The following is a 19,985-nucleotide window of genomic DNA, read 5'->3' as shown; positions in this document are numbered from 1 at the left end:
TGAAATCATACAAAATGTCGTGTAAAACGATAAGATGTGAGAATGGAGGGGGGGGGGGGGGTCAGAAATAAATAACAATTATTACAAAATATTATAATTATTATTTTTCTCTCCTTCTCTTTCCCTTTCTCTGCCGGCTGTTGGAGATAGTCGAGCATTAATCATGCGTGAAAATACCAAAAGCTTCATAGAAAACAAAAAAAATGATGACACACATTGTACTAAATCAATGTCAGCTCTGTAGATTGCATGTACAGTATTGGTGGGGATGACAATTTGGCTTTTAACTTTTTGCGAGATACCAAGAAAACACTTATGATATAGTACAGAGCATACCATTTCAATCGGGTTTGGAATGACTGAAACATCCAAAAACAAAGTAAAACAACGCGATCGTAATAACATGGGTCCCACACTTTATTAGAATCACTCTTTTTTGATATCTCAGCCATTTCAAAACCAATTTTCATCAAATAAACGTTTAATTCCTCATAGAATTACATGCTCTTTCGTATTTCATAAGAGGTTTCTCATTATCTCACCAAAAAATGTTAGAAACCTGAAATTAGGTCTCAACCAAAACTGTACGATCCCTTCAACATCTCATAATGGTTTCTGAATATCTCGCAAAACGTTAAAAGCTAAATCTTCGCCTCGACCAGAACTGTACACACCCTTTAAGCCGGCCCCTCACCTCCATGATCATTAATATTTTTCTCTTGTATTGTTGTGCTCTGAATGGCCATGGCATGAGGGACTAAACATCATCAGAACCTAATTGCATAAAACACAGTACAGAACAATGCAAGCAAACAATTATCACCATTACAAAATAAACAGTCAGGCGCGTAATGGGGGAAGGGGGGAGGGGGAGGAGGGAGGGTCCTCTTCTCCCGCTGCTGCCCAGCAGCATTCGCTTGTTTGTTTTTTTTTTTTTTGTTTTTTTATTACGCAATAATGACCCATTCCCCCCAACCCCCCCCCCAAAAAAAAAAAATAAAATAATAATAATAATGTCTGCTTTGGTGTTTTCTTTTTGCGCCTCATTAATAGGTAGCGAAAATGTGCACCAGACTGTAACATTTCTAAAGTAAAATTGTCACACCCTTTCCTGCTCGGTCGCTGCGCTTAGATAATTAATACAGCTTTTCAATTGAGTTGTGAGGAAGTCGCACAGTTTCTTTATTCCTACTAATCGTCTTACCTTTTTGTATTAAACATTTTCCAAAATAACATTTCGCCCAAAATGTGCACCTAATCGTTGAATTTCAATTCTGAAAATGCAAAAGCTCTCTATTGTGGGAAAGGGGCTAGTAATACATCAAACACTCTCCCCTGCTTAGTCGCTGCGCTTAGATGTTGGATTTTCAAATAATTTGATCAGTAAGTGAGAAAGTCACACAAAATTAAAAAATTTAGTTGGGGTCTAGGCCATGTTTTTTTCTCTTTTTTTGTGTGTAAAATTTGACAAATAACCAAGGTCTCAATTAGCTTCTTCTTTTTTTTTTTTTTTTTTATAGATTGAACGTTTTCCAATATTCCATCTACAGTGCACACCAGATGGTTGAATTTCAATAAAAAAATAAAATAAAAAAAAAGCTCGGTGAATTGCTGCGCTTATGAGTATAAATGACAAAATCATGCATCAATTTAAGAATTTTGTCAAGTTGGCCCGAATTCACGAAGGTGATACAACCATGGACAATTTGTATGGAGCGCCAAGTGTTGCATGGCCTATTTCGTTACGAAATGACGATGAAAAATTGTCCATGGTTTAAATCATGGTTTCAATATTGTATTCAATACATTAGCTCCCTCACTTGCGCGTCACCCCTCCTACCTCCCCCACCGCCCCGAAAAATGCCACTCCAAGACCCTATCCCACTCGCTCGTTTCATCCCGCCAAGCAAATTTTTAATCCCGCCCCAATAAAATTCTCCATGCGGGCCTACACAGACAAGGGTACGAAAAATGTGTAACAAAATTATGATCGTTGAAATCAAAGAAAATAGTAGGGCACCCTATATAAATAGGCCCTACCGCCGCATCGCATTTTAGCCGTTGCCACTTTTGCCAGCCCGCAGTGGTGTTGATTAAGGAGCTGGAAGTGAAGGCCGTGTCACACCTTTCCGGGCAAGCCTTGCGTGCGACTTGCAAAGAACAATTTTTACTACCCGGAGGTCCCCATAGATGAGCCGCACATGACGGTACCTAGCACGTATCTCACCCGTAGTCGCCCTGAAGTGCGCACGCAAATCTTTTTACCCGCAACTATGTTTAAGCCCTGTCACGCCTTACCGGGCAAGCTACGCGGGCTTGTTGCGTGTTGCGATTTTCCTGCATACCGGACAATTTCTGAGGGCGGACAAGGATTTGTGCGAGTCAGTGCATGCGTCTTACTTGCTGGACGCGTTCTACTTAAATTCTACTTGCGGGTATACTGTGTGACCTGTGTACCAGTCGCGTGGGGGCTGACAACTCAGTGAAGGAATTCCTCTGAAGGAATGACAAAAGTCCCACGGAATGTCATTATCTTGGCTGCATACGGGGACTGCGAAGTACCTGCGTGGGAGTTGCCTGCGAAGTGCTGCCGCTAAGGGTCTCCTACTGGCGTTCTGCGTGGACCTCTCCGGGCATCCCCGACTCACCCGGAAAAAGTTTTGGTCATGCTCAAAACTTGGCTGCGGTTAAATCGGACTTGCGTGCGCACCTCCGGGCAACTATACAGGCGATATACGCGCTTATAGGTACTGTCAGGTGCTCCGGGTAGCAAATTTGTTTCCCCGCAAGTCAGAGGTACACGCAGAACACCAGTAGGAAACCCTTAGCTGGCAGCACCTCCAGGCAACTCCAACGCAGGTACTTCTCAGAACCATGAAGTCGCTCGTAACAGAAAACTGATCGGTTTCAAAGCTCTCACGTAGGTCACTTGGAATGCACGCAAGTAGAAGCTAAGTAGCACGCGTCTAGTGCCGTGGTAAGAAACAGCAGTGCGAAACTTGCAAACGTTCTTGTTCGCCCGTGGAAAATCTCCTGCGTGCTGGAAAATACCTCCTCGCCACAAGCCCGCGTAGCTTGCCCGGAAAGGTGTGACACGGCCTTGAGAGTGAGCTGAATGAAGACTTGGTGACGAAAGATCGAGGGACAATGGGATGAACAGCCGCTGCGTGTCTTTTCTCCAGTCTGCGTGTTATAGGGCCTATGTCTGAGAAAAGTACAGAAACGCCTTGCAGAACACTAGCTGGAACCTTAATGACGTCACGCTCGCGTCGCCATTTTATCGCAAACTGCGTTGTTCTCGCCACTTCACCAGCCAGAGATTCTCGTGGAATATCTCGTCTTCTCCGCGAAATTGGTAAGTTTGGCAAGAGGCGTGAAAACGTAAGCCTAAAGATTTCTGTTTTAATGTGGTGAATGAATTGAAAATCTTTAAGAAAATGTCGTAATTGGACAATCTGTCGAGTAAGTGGATGTATGGGTTCAATGCATGCATGTTTGACACGTAAAGAAGCTTTGGAGCTCGTTTGTTGTATTTCCGTGGCGGCTGCTACGCGCTAGCGTATGCATGCCTGTGTGAGCGAGGGAAGAGTATGCCTAACGTTGTTAGTAGTAGGCCTATAGTAGTAGTAGAGGCCCTATACCATTGTTAATGTTAGTTAAACTGATGATGGTCGTATCGTATCGAGTAGGTGGTCTAACGTAGGCCTACAAGTGTTGTACACACCTCAGCAGAGACTCCAACCCCAAGCACCTTCTGATCTGGAGATTCTCCAGCCCGAAACCCCTAACAAACGGGAGACTCTAAGTTGATGCGTGCGAAGCGCGAAGTTCCTAAAGTTCTAGATGCTCTCTGGTGCTATCTAAGGCTTATTTTTTCAACATACGATAGCAATAAGTAAGAAATCCTTTCCAACGGGAGACACAGAGCCAGGGCGGGAGAAATTAAATCTCAAGCGGGAGAACGGGAGATTTTGCAAAAATGGGTTTTCGGCGGGAGATCTCCCGTCGAAAACGGGAGAGTTGGAGTCTCTGCCTCAGCCCAGTCGCCGTAAAAACGCGAATACTGGCTTGATTGATTTGCTTAATTGAATGATCTCAGTATCAATGCATTTTTATGGTCTCTCCCTGTAATTGGAAATCTGCCTTATACAAAATTTGTAAATACAATGCAAGTACAACTAACTTCACAAAGGCATAATTTACCATTTGCGGATGAAACAAAAACCCAGCATTAGTGCTTTAGAATAGTTCTAAAATGTGAGTTAGGGATAGAAACAACCACTGTCAAAATTTGAATCCGTATAATCGATGTTAAGTGTTGTTAAATACACAAAATGTGAACAATAGTTATAATAAAAATGTTTCCAGACTAAACCGTATACAGTACGTTACCTTACGCTTTATTGAGAAAACCCCTGATATCTCCTTATATTTTAGGTTTTATTGCAAATGTTTCATATATTGTAGAATGTTTTATGATACAACAGACCTATTGTACACATATGCATCAAATGTGATATCTTGAACATTTTTTAAATCACTGCTCCCAAAGGTAAACTGAACCTTCAACTTTGCTTCATAATTATGAAAGGTAGAAATAGATCTAACGTTGGATCTAGACCTAACTAACAGTTAGATCTAGTACATTGTGTTATACCTCTTTTAACTATCAAAAAAGAAAAAAGATGTTTGGGCAATGTACAGTAACAAATACAATGTAGTATTTAAGATACCTGAATTAAGTCGTATACTGGCATTGCAGAATTCAGTTTGAGTGAACACCTGTGCTACCAAATCCCATCAAAAACCATTCATAATTTTCTTCACATTCCCCTCAGCTCAGCTCACTCAGTCACTGGATTAAGGACACTTATAACTGAAAGATGTCATAAAAAGGATAACACATTCATCTCTCTTGGCTCCTTTTATGCTAGAGTCTCTCAAGATGTCGAGACGGAGCACAAGATCAAACAGCTCGGGTGTGAAGCGAAAGATTTCGCTGGAGGAGGACTCCAAATCCGTGCCAGAGGAACAACAACCAAGCAAGAAATCTCCGAAAGTGGATGGAGAGGTATACATGCTCCTGAAAAAGGAGGAAAAATGTGATGCAGCTGAAGGAACAGTACCTGCTCCTGGGATATCTGAGCACAATAATGAGGTAATGGTTTTAATGTGCATGTGGTGCTGTTTTACTCTGGCTTCTTGTTTGCATGGTTTTGTTTGTTTGTTAGTTTGTTTTGTTACTAATGGGGTGGGACAGTGTTTTCATTCATTATTTTATTCTTCATAAAAACAGTGCAATAAATGCAATTTGTTTGATTTTTCCATTTTCTTTGCCGTAAGATGGCAATGTAGTTGTACCACGTGATGTCCTTTAAAATTCACAAACAGCTTTTTAATTCTGTTTTGACTGATATTTTATCCAGAAATTGTGTTCAAAATGTGATACATTTTGATTTCCTTTAATAGATTTAATTAGGATTGTATCTTCCATAGTGTTGGACAGAAAAGTAGTTATCGGTTTGCCACAACTTGAGATGATAACCTTATATTCCTGAGAAGTTATGTTATGCTTTATTTTGTTTTGTTTTGTTTTGTTTTGTCTTTTGTTCTTTTTATCTCTGTTTTCTTCATTGCTTCTGGCAGAACCAAAGCCAAGAACTTGCTGAAGACAAAGGTCAACCTTGGGAAACAGAAAAGGTCTCAGGTATATATTGCCAGATAGAGACACATAAAAAGAGTTTTGATTGTGTTTGTGTTTGTTGGTGGATGATCTGATTTGATATTTCAAGGCTACAGGTTGTAAATGTCAGTGAGTGCCTGAGTGAATGCTAGTGTGTCTGATGATTTAAAAAAAAAGGAGAAAAAAAAAGAGATATTTATTGTGCTCAGTATGTTATCATTTTTCAAATGGAGGATGTTTGTCACTTCATGATGTTTTAACTATTTTCTGCAGTCTTAATCTTAAGCTTTGCAAAATTGTGTTTGTTTTATCAGGTTGAGAACCTCCACTATGCCACTTAAATCTGAGAACACATTGTGTCTACTGACAGAAAAAGTATATGAATGGACCCAAAATTTGCTAACTAGTGGAACTCTTCAAGCAAATTTTGTTCTCACTGATGGTATTGAGTGCTGTTAAACAAGACGAGCTTTTTGTTTTTGCAAGTCAGTGCTGGCTGCTACACATGATTTATAGGTGGATATACAGTTGAACCTCTCTTATCCGGCCTCCCTTTATCCGGATCTCTCTATTATACGGATGCAATCTCGCCGTGATCTTTTTTTTTTTTTTTTTTATAATTACGGGAGGAAAGGGGGATTCCCAACTCCTTGAGAACTCCTACACAAACACACATGAATTACATATTACTTCCAACATGATTAACATACATTACATCAAATTTCTTTCCAAATTGCTTACCTTCAAACATTTTAACATCCCCAAACATCCCCAAATCATCGCAAGAACATGGACAGTTTATGCGCTCGAGTCCTCTCATATCGCATTGCCACATATAGGTCCATACACAGCCGTCGATTTGACTAGATAGACATGCATTGTTTCGAGTCATTGGCTGAGCAACGAATGATATTGAACACTCAAAATTTTGAAGCGTAGTTTCGTCGACTCGTACTGTTTATTTTCAAGATCTACTTGATACATTTCTTAATAATTATTTAGGTAAATCATCCCAAGAATTTATAAAAGAAAATGATTTCATTCTTGCAAACACGAACCTCTATTTTGGGGTCTGTTACTGAGTGTAACAATGAAAAGGTTGCAGTATACACATTACTACATGTGGTACTACAATGGGCTATATCAGTACATGTGTATGTACATGTATAAAGCATTGAGTCTCCCGTATCCGGCCAAATCCCTTATCCGGATGAGCCCCGGTCCCGACTTGTCCGGATACCACTGTATTATCAATGGCACATATACCTTGTAGGTAAACTATCATAATTGGTACATTATTGAATGCGTGGAGCGTTCCTGTGCATGCAAAGCAGGTTAATTAGCGGCTGGAAAGATGTTCAGGTGTCAGATTTATTTTTCTTCTTGGTTTTGTTTTTATCATAATATTGTATCGCATGACTACATACCCCAAGGGTATGGTGATTTTGCTATGACACGCATTTCCCATAGACTCCTGCATGAATACACTTGGGATTCATCTTCAATGGGTTAAGCCAATGAGAAATGGAGTATGGATTACACCTGTACAACAGAACAAGACAGGAATGTGTAAAATTTCAGCTGATCCAGTAAAAGCACTACCGCTTCTTGATTCTTTGTCCTTTGCACTGTACAGCCAGATCATAGCTAATTTTGAGCCTGTGTGTGTGTGGAGAATTTCATTTTGTGTGTTTTTGTCTGCACAGTCTAGGTTACTGTTACCGTGTGGCTGCTTTACTTGCATGCCCTTAACCTGTTGAGGACGAGTCCTGAGTATACTCGGGCAGGTCCACTGTCTATGGGAAATGAGTGTTGTAACAAAATCAATCTGTCCTCAACAGGTTAAGATGTGCCAGGGCTGTAGTATGGACATTAATTCCATACAATTATGCCTGTGTATACTGACATTTTTTTTTTTTCAGTTACTTAGTATTCCTTTTCAACACTATCATAAAGACTACCTGCAAAGAGCATGGTCACATAAAACATGTGTCAGATCCCATTGGGGGGCGGGGGGCAATATGATTTTGATATATATTGAATTTAGATAAAATATGTGTAAGGAGAAATATATGAGATTTTGATAACATAAGCATCAGGTTACAATGTGCTTCACAGGCTAGTAGTATTGATATCATTCCAATTTGTTATTGTGTTGTTTTTGGATTGTCCTATCCTGAGAGTAGATGAAATGATAACTTTTGTTCCTCATTCATCAAACATTTTTCTCTCAACGAATAGCTGGTCCACGTGTTGGATACATCGATGCTGTGAGGAAAGCTGTAGCTGCCAAGCGAAAACTGGATCAGGCAGTTAGAAGTCAACGAAGTGCAATCAACTTCAAAGTAAGTGTTATAATTAGGAAAAAAAGTGAAGAAAGAACAATAATGAAATCAAGAGGTGTTAATACTGTTTCATTTCCAGGCAAATATCTCACATTTCTCAGGACCAAACTGCATGAAAATTGTACAGAATGTTTTCCAAGATGTAGAATATCATTCATATGTGAAGTTGAATTATGCCTGGTCATTGTGGGTGTCAATTTTGGGATCTATATTTGACCCTTTTTCTTGTAGAAAGGGTTAGTGTTAGGATAAATTGTACTCTCATTTGGATTCAAAATATCTTTCAAAATTGATAATGTCTTTAACCTCACCATGCAATGCAGGTAGAAGAAAATTGAAAACAAAATGAACAAGTAAAATGAATGAATTCAATCATGGCACAGTATGCTTTTTATGAGAGAGTTGTGACTATTCCACATCATTCTCACATTCAAGTTTCATATTCTCACCCCTCTGCTTTGTTTTATTTCCATTTCTTTTCCATGTTGCTGGTCTTTTTTGTTTCACAGAAGATGGTAAGGTTGGTGAGAAAGGACCTGACGTCTCACATGAAGCTTCTTGAGCGTAAGCTTAAAGTGTGCCAAAAGTACAACAAACAGCTTGAAACTTTGGTTCAGGAGGTCTTCACAACACTGTACCAGCAAGTCAAGGGACCGTACGTAATAATCCAAAATGATGTAATGTTTGATATGCCCTGAAAAGCTTTTGTATATGTCCACTTGGTGGTGGTTCTGGAGGCCACTGGCTTTTGAATTGTCCTTGCATTTAGATTGTCCGATAATCTTGTTTCATTGATTCCAACATCATTTCAGACCAGAGAGGTGAATTATCCATTGTTTTTTGTTTGTTTGTCTGTTTTATCCAAAGACAACAGTAATGTGTAATGGTTAAAGTTTCAAAATATGTATTCACATAATAGTTACAGAATGACTTACAGAAGTATTTGTTGATGGCTAGGACGTGTACAGCAAGGAGTACAGTGAGTGGACCATTTTTCATTGAAACATTGGCAAACAAAAAAGTCCTCAGTCAGCTTGATGGGTGGTAATCAAACTATTCAATCTGACCAAAGCAACAAACAAATAAACAAATAAACCCATCAACCAAATTCAACAGACCCTATGAGCTGTAATATCTCAATGCTGAGTGTAATTATTGATGAAATATAAAAAAAAAAACCAAAACAGCCTCCAAATAAATCGGTAAACATTAACGTTAGGTGACCATAATGTTCAAAGACTGTTGGCCAGGTCAAGCGATGTGCTTGTTGATAATGGTCTCCCCCACTTGTATACTTAAAGATCTGTAATAAAATTCATGTATTGTTGTATCTGTGTAATGTGAAATCTTGTTTGTATTTCCATGACTTGTGAATAATATATTTGACATTGTCATGTTTATTTTCTGTTATGTACAAGTGGAGAAATAAACTTACTGAAACTGAAACTGAAACAGTACGACTTTCGGTCGCACCTCCCCGGATCACACTTCCTTTTGTGCCTTTGAACAGTCCCCAGAGATGACTGAGCAATGATAACAAAGGCAGGAGCTCTCAGCAGTCAGCTTCAGAGCTGCAAGCATCAATCCCTATTGTACCCATGACATTGAAAAATGTGGTACTGAGATATTTATTATCATTATTATTATTATCATTATTATTATTATTATTATTATTATTATTATCATTATTATTATTATTATTATTATTATTATTATTATTATTATTATTATTATTATTATTATTATTATTATTATTATTGTTGTTGCTATTATTATTATTATTATTATTGTTGTTGCTATTATTATTATTATCATTATCATTATTATTCATTTATTTATTTTATTTTTATTTTTTTTTTTACTGTTGTGTCCTTTTCTAATTCTCACATAGATTGAAAAAAAAAGAAGAGATAATTTGCTGCATGTGCCAGGAGGAGGAGGAAATGTGACATTTGGTTATCACATGATTGTATAACTTTATTCCACCTCCAGTACAGTGTGTCCGTGCGCAACGAGAAAGAAGTCCCGCCCAAAGACAACGGTGATCTCCGTTCCTGAGCAGGGGGAAGAAGGCCATCACATTATTACTGCCAAGAAAGAGGAAAGAACTGACAGTGTGGAAGAACTGTCCAATAAGCAGTCAACAAATGGTAACTATGGCAACATTTTTTTATATTTATTTTTTTTCTTAAAGCTACACAAAGGCAGGTCGTACAGTGAGGTCATCTATGCAGGAATGAGACGTAGGGTCCATTTCATGAAAGTCTTATGAGAGACTTTTCACTCATAAGACACACTTACGAGAAACTTAATGAATTCTACATCGCTTCTTATGAGCAATTTTGGCCAGTCTGAGATTTACGTAAAGACTTTTATGTGATGACTTCATGAAACAGACCCCTACTCTATGTGTAGATGGGCGGTTTGTCATATTTGATCTCTTTTGTTTCTTGTTCCTTTGGAAGATATTGTGCACATTGAGCTTGTTGTAATTATCAGCACAAGCTTTGTATGATATCTTGGATGAACACTTTATGAAAATTATATAAGAAACTGAAATGCCGAATAAAGTAATTATAATGAACTGTCCAGGATGAAAGTCTGAACAGTGGTCCTTTGGAAACATCTCACTCTCAAGAGTCTGGTGTCTTTGAAGGTTGGTATCGAAACAAGTCAGTACCTGGTATTAAATATCATATACATTGTATTTGCTTTAACACAATTATGCTTTAGTGCGAGCATTACCTTATTATTTTCATGTGTAGCTCAGTTATGGTGTGAATTGAAATCTTGTATAGATTTTATAGGACTGTGGGCAAAGCATTTATAAAATGCACTCTCTGCATTGACTCTGATATGAAGTTTAATATATACATATGTCAAGTAAGAAAGATACTTGGACAGTAATGCAACCGTAAGACAAATAGTACATCAACATCATACATGTGTGTGATGCAGAGTGTCCATAACTGATGTATTGTTGTTTGCTTCTATCCATTTCAAAGACCTTGAGCAAACTCTCGTAGTGGACCAAAAGGAAGACTCTGACTCTTCCAAGCCACCTCACAACTTGGCTGGAGATTTCACCTTTATCACTCTCAACACAGAAGGTCAGTTGGTCTCCTCTCATTTACTTTCCCGCATTGAAAGAAATCAGAGTTATAAGATAAAATCCACAAATATCAAGTACTTGAAAGAGTATTTTCAGTTCTATGTTGTTAAGCAGCAGTCAGTGTTCAACTTGTGTCACAGGTGGGTTAGACATGCTTATCATATACGTATTCAAACAGCTTCTGAAAGAGGTGAGAGTGCAATCAAATGCAAATCTTCCCTGATCTGATTCTTTTGTTTCTCTGGGTTTATGGCATTTAGTATCCCCTCAGAATTTATTTCTTATTTCTTAGATATCATGTACTATTGAAAGAAAGCAATACAATATGTTTTGAACACTTCGATGTCTCATTACTTCATTAGAACCATTGGTTACGTGCCCACTTTCATTTTGTTCGATCTTGATTTAGCCCCTCTTATTTTTTTTCCCTCATGCATTTTCTTCATTGTTTCATCCATGGTACCAGAGGATTACCCTGGGGGCTCCTGGCTCGGTGATGAAAGTAACCCCCAGATGCGAGTACGATGTCACATACCACCGAGGTAAGGACCACCGCCGGCGCCATGGCTTCAAAAGTGGGGGGGGGGGGTGGGGGCTACTTCCGGGTTTGATCAGCTAACAAGCAAAAAAAAAAAGAAGACCTTCAGCGCAACCAAAAAAAAAAGTCTTTTATTGAACCATTTTATAGCAGTCACCATAACACACACACAAATCAAGTAATTTGTGTGCTTTCTTGTGGCTTGATCAAATGCATGTTTGTGGAAAATACACTGGTAATATAACGATGTGTGAAACATGTCCCAGCGTCAGTTAAATTGATCAAAGATTTGTGGCAAATACAGTGCACTCCCATTATAACAAACATGGTAATAACGAAATTCCGGTTACAACGAAATAAAATGTCAGGACACAACATTATCCTCTCTATGTTTTGTATTGTTTATTTGTTCGGTTATAGCAAAATTTCGATATAACGAAAGAAAACTGCTGGTCCCGAGGACTTTATTATAATGGGAGTCCACTGTACTACTCTCTTGATAAGAAAAAAAAAAGATATTCTTACAACTCTTGCAATAAGTCTCATATTGTGTCTTAATGAAATTAAATTGAATTGAATTAAGAGCAAGTGGTTGTTGTTGAAACTGCAGCCTATCCTCTCATGGTTCTTTTTTTTTTTTCTTTTTTGATCAGACACACAGACAAATGACATACAACTGGACAGACAGACAGACAGACACACTTACACAGACACAGACACTGAGACAGATACAAACCTTCACACACAAGTGATGTGATAGCAACAGGAACAAAAACCTCCAGTATAATGCCAATTGCTCTAATACCAATTGCCCTATCTCATTGTTCCATTCAACTCAAAGCGACATGCTGCACATCATGAACATGTACAAGTCGGCGGACAAGCTGGCCCTTAAACTCCTGGACCTTCTGTTCGACAAGGAGACGCAGGCCACCTCCAACCTCTCGGGCACGGGCAAGCACAAGAAGAAGAAGCTTGACCCTCTCTTCGTCTTCGGCATTCACTGTAGGTACCAACGCTGTCGTCCACACGGCCACCTTTGCACGCTATAAACAGAGTGGACTTTATCTTGCTTCATAGTGTCATCTCCCCCCCCCCTTTACCTTATCCCCTTTGCCAATGTGCTCTGTTGAATGGCTGATCAGCACATCTGCTAGCACACTTATCAGCCTGAAATTGGCTGTCTGTGAATAGGAATTCCACTCACAAGTTCAAATAGATTGCAATGAGTGGACTAGATTAAAAAAAAAATAGCAGGTGTATCTGAGAACAAAATCTAAAGTGACACATGTTTTTACTTGAATAGTGACCTTTGTCACAACCACATAATATGTTAATTAGATAATGAAATGAGGTCATCACTCACAGGTTGCTTTTGACCTGCATCTCATTTCTCTTTACTGAAATAAATTGAATCCTATCCCTTGTCTCAAATTATTCAAGAATTGAGATGACTATGCTATGATGACCTTGAAAAAAAAAGGGGGGGGGGGAGGTTGTAACTACTAACTGATTGACCCAAAACTTGAGTTTTAAAATGTTTTTATTAACAACCATTAGAGATTTGTGATACGATGTCTGAATTAGGCTTCATCCGATTTGCACGTGAACTCTGACAATGTTTCAGGAAAACATGTAACCTTGGAACTCCCCAACTTTCCTCTTTTCTGTTTGATTTTGTTTTTGAACTTCTACTGTTCTGCTTGTTTATATTACAGTGGCTTTTGCAGTAAAATATTTCTCTATTGGCTTTTTATGTCTGCCACGAAGTGGTGCCGGAGGCATTATGTTTTCAGGTTGTCTGTTCGTCCGTCCTTCCGTCCGTCCGTAATGAATTTTGTGGACAGCTTAACTAAAAACCTTTTGAGGTATCCTCATGAAACTTGGCATGTATGTGTATTAGGGGGTGAAGTTGTGCCTATCAACTTTTGGGTGCACATGCTCAAGGTCAAAGGTGAAAAGGTCAAGGTCAAATGCTCAAAATTTCCCTATTTCCCCCATATCTATGCAATGCTTGAAGATATTTACTTGAAACTTAGTGTATACATATTACCCAAGTAAGATTCTCTGGTGAAAGTTTAGGGTCATGAGGTCACAGGTCAAAGGTCAAAAGGTCAAGTAAACGTAAAAATTTCACTTTTATCTCCATATCTTGGAAATGGTTCAAGGTATCTTCATGGAACATAGTATATATGCATGTACTGACTAGCAGTAATTATCTAGGACATTTGGGGTTCATGAGGTCAAAGGTCAGGGTTAAAGGTCAAGGGTAACACTTCAAAATTTTACTATATCTCTCATATTTATGCAGTGCCTGCAAGTTATTTTCTATTTAAACTTGGTGTATACATGTTTAACCCAATAGAGATTCTCCGGGAAAGTTTTTTTTTTTTTTTTCCAAAAAATGTCAAAGGTAAAAAGGTCAAAGATCAAGTGAAAGTGCTGAACTTTACTTCTTCCTCCATATTTCGGAAGTGGCTCAAGTTATCTTGAAACTTAGTACATATTTATGCATGTTCTGCCTGACAATGATTCTCTTATGAATTTTAGGGTCAAAGGTTAAGGGTCAAAGGCCAGATGAAAATGGTAACAATCTACTATTCAATACAGAAATTGCACTTTTTCTCCGTACCTTGAAAATTACTCAATGCATAAACTTATGAAGGGGTCAAAGTCAAGTAAAAGTCCTAAAATCCCCAAGTACATGCTCTCTCATTCATCCAATTAAACCTAGGTAAAGGAAGGTGAACATTTAACACATTTGTGTGAAATGTGTCATTTTAATATTTTGCCAATTTTGTGAAAATGTAATCACACATTGTCCACATGTACTATAGACCTATTAGGAGAATCATGCATTATGGTGGAGGCATACCAGTCGCCATAGCAACATTTCTAGTTATTTCTAGTATCTACTGTAATACTGAGGACATACGTACCAGCCAAATGTGTTCTGTGTTGTACTGACAAGCTAGATGGAATTCATACAACGTATTTTGACAAAGCTTGCACTTTCCTCTTTTTTTTTCTTTTTTTTTTTTGAAGCTCGGTATAATATTTTTGTAGAGTGTAGGAATTATTTCATATGAAAACTTCATATGAGTTAACACTTATACAAAGAAACATATTGTGAACTATCATAAGCGGTACATACATTTGTCATTTGTACTAGTACTTGTGGACAATTTGTCTAGTACAGATCTTATCTATATGTCAATCTTGTCTTTGTGTATTCATTTGCTCATAATGTTTTCATGTCTAGTTCATTCTGTGGTTTCTTTTGTTTATGGTATTTGGTATTAATGCATTCAGCTAGTTATTATTCATTTACCCATCTAATCCTCAATTTATCTATCTCCCTATCATTACCCACCCATATCTCTTATTTGTGCTTATATTAATCTATTTATTGGTGTGTGTTCTTTTCATCAGGTCACCTTGTGAAACACTTTGGTATCACTGGAGAGGACTGGTACCGCATTCGCCTGAACATTGACTCCAAGTGTCGCACTGCCTTCAGGAGGAAGCAGAAAGGGTTGGCGCTGTATCCCAAGCACACTGTGAAAAACAAGCGGGTGCCAGTCAGCATCGCTGGAACTACTTACAAAACGCAGGTACAGGTACATTGTACAGACCTCCCAACCATACTGAATTTGGAGGAAAGAATCTGAATTTTGACCATTCCCAGCTCTTGTTTCAACAGGAGTTTCCTATTTTTCTGGATAATTTTACTACACACTCCTATGGGAACTTCTCTTTCTTTCCCACTTTTGAGCCAAATCATCCCTATTTTTCAGTCAAAGGTTGGGAGGTCTGATTGTAGGTGCTAGTGGTATCAGCTGCATGTTTTGTTTTGATTTCCAACAAAGACTTCAGCTGGAAGTCTTGATCTGTGCCACTCTGGCTGATGCAGTTCATTGCTACTCTGCTGCTATTACTCTGTTTAATACTAAAGTGTTACTTTAATTACTACTTCTGCTGCTACTAAACTTCCAATCATAGGCCAATTTGTTACTGGTAGTGGTTTCTCCTGCAACTACTGCTGCTACCACTCTGCTACAAACAACCACTACCCATCTGTTGCTGCTGCTGCTGCTGCTGCTGCTACTACTACTACTACTGCTACTACTACTACTACTACTACTACTACTACTACTACTACTACTACTACTACTACTACTACTACTACTACTACTACTACTACTACTACGTCTACAATTGTACTTCTGCTGCTGCTGCTGCTATTATTTCTATGTCTTCTACTGCTGCAATATTACTGCTGCTAATAATGTTGCTTCTATCGTTTCTGCTATTAGTCCAACTTAAACTATTACTCTGCTCATACTTACACTACTATTACAAACATCATCATTGCTTTCCTCCTCCACCTCATGATCGTCATCATCCTCGTTATCATCCACATCATCATCATAGCCAGTAACTATTAACCATTTTAATCATCATTCTGGGTTTGAAGCAGGACTTTCCGCACTCCAGCACAGTGCAGCACCTGCAGCAGGTCGTGAGTCAGCTGCAATCCATCCCGGCCGAGGGCCTCTCCGGGATCGCCATCATCCGCGAGCAGCCCGACGGCACCAGCACCGTGGAGACCGCCTCCGGCAGCATCGTTGGGCACACCATCCTGCAGGAGGGTGGAGAGCTGCAGGCAGACCAATTGAAAGAGGTTGGTGTCATTCCAGCATCAACCACAAATGCCCCGCCCCTCCCCCTTTTTGTTTCTCCCGTTCTTCCTAGTCTTCATCTCAGACCATCTTCCCATTCTTTTTAGTCTTGCTCCCAGGCCATTAGATGGCACTCTCTCTTGCTGTTGTACATATAGATGCTCAACCACTGTAAAACCAGAAATTTTGGTATGCATGGAACTTTCGCGAATTTCGCGAGGAGCCAAGATTTGCAAAAGTAAAATGCTCATGAAAGATTTCGTCCACATTATGCAGTGAATGCCTCTACAATGCAGAACACCATAATGGTAGGCAAGTCGCAAAGGTTTCATGCCGCGAAAAAGCCGCTGGCTCCAAATCACAAAGCTTCATGTTTTTGGCTTTAAAGTACCTTTCAGAAACAAAGTATTACACAGGTCTTAGTACAAACAGCCATTATGGTACAACAATTAATTGATGAGATTTTGGATAGTTCTTCTGAAGATTTCAGGATTAAGATCACTTCATTCACTTTCATACTTTTCAATATATGTACATGAAATAATACCATATAAAACATAATTTCATGAAATTTCTTCAAAGAGAACTTAATAGAAGATGAACTATGATGATACAAATGCCCAGACATACTTGTACTTGTACCTTATCACCAATACATATGAAAATGCTCCATCAGTCTTTACTTTTTACCATAAAATTCTCATCAGCCATTCCTTAATGGGTACGAGTAAATAGTGCAGGAGACGACAGACTTAGATCTCAGTGACTCTGTTCTGCTCTCTGATGCACCTGAGGGACCTTCCTAACTCTCAGTGATGGGAGCTTTGCAAATGTGCAAGTGTCTGGGCACTTTAAAAGCTGGTAGACATATTGCCTACAGGAACTGGGTGGGTCTTTTGAAAAGTCTACAAACATTTTTTGTAATCTAGTTGGGAAGAGGTTAAAGGTAGGGAATCCCATTTGCATGCCTTAAATGAAGAGTTGTATAAATACAAAGGTATGTTGAAGAGAGTATCATTTTAGAATCTCCCATAAAGTATTGAAAGTGGAAGGTAACATTTAGTACATTTTTATTGACCGTTTGATTTTGAATTGAATTTTTTTCGGGGCTCACCATAAATTCCAGTACATTACTAGGCTACCTTTGCAGAACCATGCACTGCATGTGTGTCCATCATGTATATTTTTTGAAGAAGTTCATCAAAACTTACAAACATTTCTATATACATTCTTGCCACACACTCTATATGTTATTACATCAGCTCTTATACTTATAGATTTGTGTTTATAGATAAAAAATACAGAAGACTGCAACAAAAAGGCTCAAGTGTGGCTGACACACAGAACTACTGAGTAGTTGAGTTTTGTGCATTATTCAAATTGTAGATAACTGTTGACTTCCAAATTTCTCAGCAGTGGACTAAACAAGTTCCCTGAGGTTCATATTTAATGTTTTGCTGCATTTTGGGAGGTCTGTAAAAGGTATCCCCTACCTTTAAAGGGGAAATCCAGTAAGTTTCTGCTTTGATTAACACAAATTAATTTTCAGAGTGGATTTCCCCTTTAATGAGTTGTTTGCTTTTATCTTGTTTCATTCATCATTTAGGTGATCAACCAAGCTGGCAGTACAAGTGAAATCCACCTGGCGGCAGGCCAAACTATCGGCTTTTCTCAGTCAGGCGAGCTAGAAATACGGGAGATTCATGTCGAGGAAGCGAAAGAAGAACAATAAAATTCATGTACCGAGTTGATCGTTGCACACGAGATACACGTAATGTAATCTGGGCACTCTAATCCTGACTTGCCTTTTCTCTGGAATAGCGGATGCTGGAAATGTAAAGAGATATTGATGTGGATGGAGTGAACGTAGAATCCATGAGAGCAGGATGTTATTGAGCTGAGGACTCACCGCCTTTGTCATTGAGGACCACTGGAAGTGGAGGCAGCTCACATGGAAATAGGTAGCTTCTTGGATAACAGTTCAACACTGACAAGGCTAGGTAGTTGGTATATGACTAGAACATAGTGTCGATTAATTGAGCTCCACACTAGAAATTCAGAGACAATCTGTTCATAATTTCTGGTCAATTGATGCACAGCTAGTACACTGTAGATTATCACATCAAATATGAATGGTATAGCAAGATGATGTGGATTCAAGTCTGTAACAACCAAGTGGCTGTCTCCATCGAGTTTACGTGCTCATCCCTTGCCTCCCTAGCTATTCTCCACCATATTGAGCTGTCGTGAGTAAGTAGCATGGTGTGGAATATAAAACTACTGTTATGCCCAGAGGCTTGACAAAAGTGCAGTGAATACTGGAGTTATCATTTGGCATACATGTAATTGGTCAGTGCATTAATTGATACAATGCATAATTTCTTGCTACTGCAATATCTCGAAAATCATGCTTAATTTCCTCCTGAATATTGCTGTATTATGACTATGCAATGTTGAACTATTAAACTTGGGGTCTTGTAGTTGCAGGTCAAAGACCATTGACCAAATTTTCATGTTACATGCAGTAATTATAAAGGGAAACAGTGATGAAATCCAACAACTCTTTTTTTTTTTTTCCTCAAGATGACAAGGCTAGGGCAATTTTTTTGTGTTGGTTTGAGGCTTTTAATATATTATCTAGCATTCAAATTTTTTACTTTTTACATTAACTGAAATATATGACAGAATTCATTGAAACTCGATGTAGATGTTTGGTATTGTGCACTTCCATTATAATGAACACGGTTATAGTGAAACTCTTATTACAGCAAAGTAAAAATTTAGGGCCCAAAATTATCATCTATATATTTTTTATGTACTTTACTCTTCGGCTATAACAAAATTTCAATATGACAAAAGAAAACCGCCATTCTCGTGGACTTTGTCATACCTGGAGTGCACTTATTGTATTGTATCCAGTCATGAGTACATGTACATTGTGTTTAGATCAATGTGTCTTGAGGTCAGGGGTCAAATTCAAGATGATGATGATGATGATGATGATGATGATGATGATGATGATGATGATGATGATACAGCATTTATATAGCGCCATTTAGCTGCAGAACCATTCAAAGGTGCCTGGCTCCAGCAGTGTGTCACACATCATTCACAAAGTTTGTCTTCAGTTCAGATTGGAAGGTGTTTCAGATTACAATGTGAATAACATTACAATCATTTGTAAAGCCAAGATAAGTAGAAATCAAGGGAAGCAGTGACCATTCATTTCATTATGTGGTGTTTGTGCAGAGGTAAATGCACAGTGTGCGTGGGTACAGAGTGCAACTCAATAGCACACAGTGTAAATCTATTAAATGCACAGAGTGTATCTCTGCATACTTAGTGTAACTTTGAAATACATATTGTAGCTCATAAGCACACAGTGTAACTCTGAAGTGCACATGTAAACTGTGAAGCAGATCACAGCAATTTTTGTCAAAAATTGGTCTCCTACTACCAGTCATCTAAGGCACAGGAACATCTGCACTACGTACTTTAACCCGTGGAGGGCGAGTCCCGAGTACACTTGGGCAAGCGTTGAGATGAGAAATGCATGTCGAAGCAATATCAAACCATCCTCAACAGGTTTATGCAGGCAATACAATATGAAATGCAGCATGTCAAT

The 19,985-nt window shown here is 38.7% G+C and overlaps 1 protein-coding gene across 1 annotated transcript; it reads left to right on the top strand.

The window, feature by feature from the left end:
• Positions 1-4,945: 4,945 nt before the first annotated feature.
• LOC140232700 (protein BANP-like) lies at positions 4,946-19,151 on the top strand. Its single transcript, XM_072312819.1, has 11 exons — positions 4,946-5,158; positions 5,647-5,707; positions 7,925-8,028; positions 8,538-8,683; positions 10,021-10,178; positions 11,034-11,138; positions 11,607-11,682; positions 12,520-12,683; positions 15,111-15,292; positions 16,159-16,362; positions 17,967-19,151. Exons 1-11 carry the CDS (start codon positions 4,946-4,948, stop codon positions 18,090-18,092), a joined length of 1,539 nt encoding a protein of 512 aa, XP_072168920.1. The 3' UTR covers positions 18,093-19,151.
• The last annotated feature ends 834 nt before the right edge of the window (positions 19,152-19,985 follow it).

Source organism: Diadema setosum, chromosome 9 (genome assembly GCF_964275005.1).
Source record: "Diadema setosum chromosome 9, eeDiaSeto1, whole genome shotgun sequence".
In the NCBI taxonomy this organism is placed as follows: Eukaryota; Metazoa; Echinodermata; class Echinoidea; order Diadematoida; family Diadematidae; genus Diadema; species Diadema setosum.
Note: the sequence above shows the minus strand (reverse complement) of the source record. Positions and strands in the feature narration are given on the sequence as shown.